We start from the raw sequence: 3,378 nt of genomic DNA, 5'->3' as shown, positions 1-3,378 counted from the left end.
CACTTCCTCATTCTTCGACGAGCCCACTCTGCTGGAAGGTGTGGCCCAGGGCCTGGAAGCGCAAGGTCTCACGGGAGGAAGCACAGAGAAGATGAGCCCACCCCGGGCACCTGGCTCTCTGGCAGCCCCAGAGCAGGACGGGATTCCTGACCCCAAAGTTGCGTGGTCTTAATACACGCACTATGGAAAAAGCAGGCCACCAGAAACGGAAAATGACAGAAACCACCTAATTCCTAATGCTGCGAACCCCTGTCACCTCTGGCCTATGAAACAACTCACCTCTTCGACCTTTTTGACCAGTGGACGTGAATTTCTGATGAAAGTGATCTTACCAAGTTTAAATTCATAATTGGGAATTCCCCTGTAAAGGAGAGAGATGAGAAAAAAATTCTCAATTCCAAGCAAATGAGGACTAAAATTTGGGCTGGCCCTGTGTCTAGCAAACTGCCTGGAGGAGCTGGATCCCGCATGGCCCACCAGAGGCTGGGTGCCGGAACTGGCAGCTTGAAACACAGGAGGTGCCCGTGAGATGCTCTCGTGCCCACTGGCGTAATTACAAGACAGTAAGACTCTCCTCTCTGTATATATGGACCAAAATTCATTTTGATATGTGAGAACGCAGAGAAGACAAGAGTCCTGCTGACAACTCTTTCTGGGGCGTGCTACGGTCCCCACCTGGCCTTTCTCCAGCGCATCCTTCCAGCAGGGAACCAGGAGGCAACTGGAGTCCCGGGCTGGTACAGGCACAGGGCTGCACGCTGCGGCTCCAGCCCACTCCAGGGCCCGGGGCTCTATAGTGTGGGCTCGTCTGCAGGAACCAGAGGCCTCTCTCTGCCCTGAGGCTCATGAAAGGGCTTCTCTCGCCCGTTACTCCTTCAGAGAATGGGCAAGAGCACCAGCGCCAGCATCCTCCTGCCTCACAGGCAATAGAGCTCGCGTCACCCACGCCCCGCAGGACGCCACCAGAGGAGTGACCTGTGAGTCCTTTACTGTCCACTGAGAGAGTTCCACCTCTGTTCTAGGGTTGCTGAGGTCCAGACTTGATCGGTTATGCAAAGTCACAAAACAGGGAAACGGGCAGACTGCCAGACTGGAGTCAGAAAGGGTGAGTGGGTGTGATCTGATCGGGCACGTGCTAGGACCTGCGGGGACAGGAGGCTGGAGAGGGGCTGGGCTGTGGGGGTCCTGGGGGAGGATGACGGGAGGGGGAGATCACGTCCCACAACCACAGACAGCAGGTGGGGATTCTGACCCACCCGGCGAAATCCTGTGGACTTGAGATCTGTCTCCAGACCTGGGTGCAGCCGCCCTACCTTGGGGCTGACACGGACCCTCCGCACACAGCCGTGAAGCACCTGGCAGGAGCGCCAGACGCATGGGCAGCAGCTGCTCAAGAGAAGCTGGACCCCGCGAGATGACCGGGCACGGGCCCGAGTGCCCGCAGTGCGACAGGCTGGGTGGAGGGAGGGGACCGTGGTGTGAATGGACCCTGTGGAGGTGCTCACCTCTCTCACGCTCAGGTGTGCTGCACACAGTTTGTCATGAATAAAGAAAAAAGTTAAAAAGAGTAACAGCCATGGGCACTCGGTGGGACCCACAGGACGCACCTTTTAATGTCCCCAGGCTTGATGGGGGAGGGGCTGGGCTCCACCCCTTTCTTCTTTCCGTCCAGTCTGTTCCCCGAGCCGGAGAAGGCCTAGGTAGCAAGCGGGAGAGATGCGTGCTGAGCACCGAGCGAGCACGTGTCCTCGCCAGCGACGGGAGTGAGGGCGTAACAGAGGGCCCTGCCCAACACCGCAGGCTAAAGCCCTTGCTCCCAGGCCAGGCACTCCCCACCCAGGCCCGTAACAGAGGGCCCTGCCCAACACCGCAGGCTGAAGCCCTTGCTCCTGGGCCGGGCACTCCCCACCCAGGCCCCCGGCCGCCGCGGGCTGCAGAGATGCCTGGCCGGACAGTGGCTGACGGCCGGTGACAGGGTGGAGGGCCTGGTCCCCCCTCTGCAAGGCTACCCGCCTGGAGCCCTGGGTCAGGCAGGCTTCCGTGGAGACTGCCCCATAGGTGAGCTGCCGTCTGCCCAGTCCTGCCCCTCTGCTGCTTCCTGGCACCACTGTTCCCACATGAGCCACTTCCACCTGCCTCCAGGGGGCCAGGCCACGGCCTGGCAACTCACTTTCCAACAGCAAAGGGGGCTCTACTGCGGTGCCAGGAGGAGGGCCTGCTGTGCGTGGCTGAGGCTTCTTCAGAGGCCTGCTTGGCTCTCAGCCGAACCTAACTAGGCCACACACAGGAGCGTGCCCTGTGGTCCGAGCTGACTGGGAGCAGGGCGGAAGGTCACGTCATAGTGAGACACCGTTGGAACGACCTCGCTCATGTCCCAGGGCCTTCCTGAGCACGCCAGTTCTGCACACAGCGTGCCTGTGACCCGGGTGGGCTGAGACGGGGGCCTGCAGGGTGGGGACCTTGTTAGGGATGTCACTCTCTCTCATGGTTTTAAATAAAAACTTGGGAAAAAAAACCCTCTTTCTCCTCCCCTCCCTCCCTCTCTCTCAAAACAATAACAAAATAAAACAAGACAGGCAAAGGAAAAACAGGACATGTTTTTGGAGTCAGAGAGAGAAGAAAAATAAGGAAACAGCTGGTGGGACCAGCAGTTAGCATAATGGCTATGTCGCTGGACTCCCACATAGTCAACTGCGGTTTGAGTCCCAGACCCAGTGGCTTAAAACTCATGTCAGGGCGGTGTGCTGTGCCCAAAATCCCAAGAGGAGAATGGAGAAAGGATTGCGGCGTGACCATCCCCCTCATGGGGGGTAATTTCTTGGTCTGTGTCTCTCTATCTCTCTCTGTCTCTGGCGAGCACATGAATCCTATAGCAAAAATCTCTCTTAAAAAGAAAAAGTTGAGGCTGCCTTTGAGGGCTGTTGAAAGGATTCTAGAAGTGGATACGGAAGGGTTGGTAACCGAGGAAGTGCCAGGTTTGTGTGTGCGTAAGTACCCAAGGCCCAAGCCCTGCTGGTATCCACCGAACATCAGACCACAGCTTGGGGTGACTGTCCTGGTCACAGGAGCAGAGGGCACGGCAGGAGCACAGAAAGGAGGAAGTGCGGGCCTAGGCAGGCAGCACCGCAACTCGGGCGGCTGGGGGATGCTGGAGTCTATTCCTGCGCCAACAAGAACATGCTGGGTGTGGGCGAGTGCACCTGAAATCCTAGCTAACTGGGAGCCGAGGCAGGACAGCAGCGCAGCGAAACCTTGGGAAAAACCTCTGACTCTCCATTTCCCAGACGGAGACACTGTGGCCTGTACTCACGCGGAAGCCCAGCTCGCCGGCATAGCCACCGTGGTCAGCTTCGCCGTCCTGACCAGGAGACAAGAAAC

The 3,378-nt window shown here is 58.3% G+C and overlaps 1 protein-coding gene across 4 annotated transcripts in view; it reads right to left on the bottom strand.

Moving 5' to 3' along the window:
• Window positions 1-3,378, bottom strand: part of UFD1 (ubiquitin recognition factor in ER associated degradation 1) — a 38,068-nt gene that overhangs the window by 8,318 nt on the left and 26,372 nt on the right. For 3 of the 4 annotated variants that reach the window (XM_006150403.3, XM_014588570.2, XM_014588571.2), the window contains 3 exons: window positions 3,311-3,358; window positions 1,608-1,696; window positions 280-361 (listed from right to left, as the gene is read on the bottom strand). In XM_006150403.3, the coding sequence (XP_006150465.1) occupies window positions 280-361; window positions 1,608-1,696; window positions 3,311-3,358 (219 nt within the window). Of the gene's footprint in view, window positions 1-256; window positions 362-1,607; window positions 1,697-3,310; window positions 3,359-3,378 lie in introns of all 4 variants that reach the window. The other variant, XM_027772612.1, reaches the window with a different exon arrangement.

This window comes from Tupaia chinensis, unplaced genomic scaffold (assembly GCF_000334495.1).
Source record: "Tupaia chinensis unplaced genomic scaffold, TupChi_1.0 Scaffold000287_1, whole genome shotgun sequence".
Taxonomy (NCBI): domain Eukaryota; kingdom Metazoa; phylum Chordata; class Mammalia; order Scandentia; family Tupaiidae; genus Tupaia; species Tupaia belangeri.
Note: the sequence above shows the minus strand (reverse complement) of the source record. Positions and strands in the feature narration are given on the sequence as shown.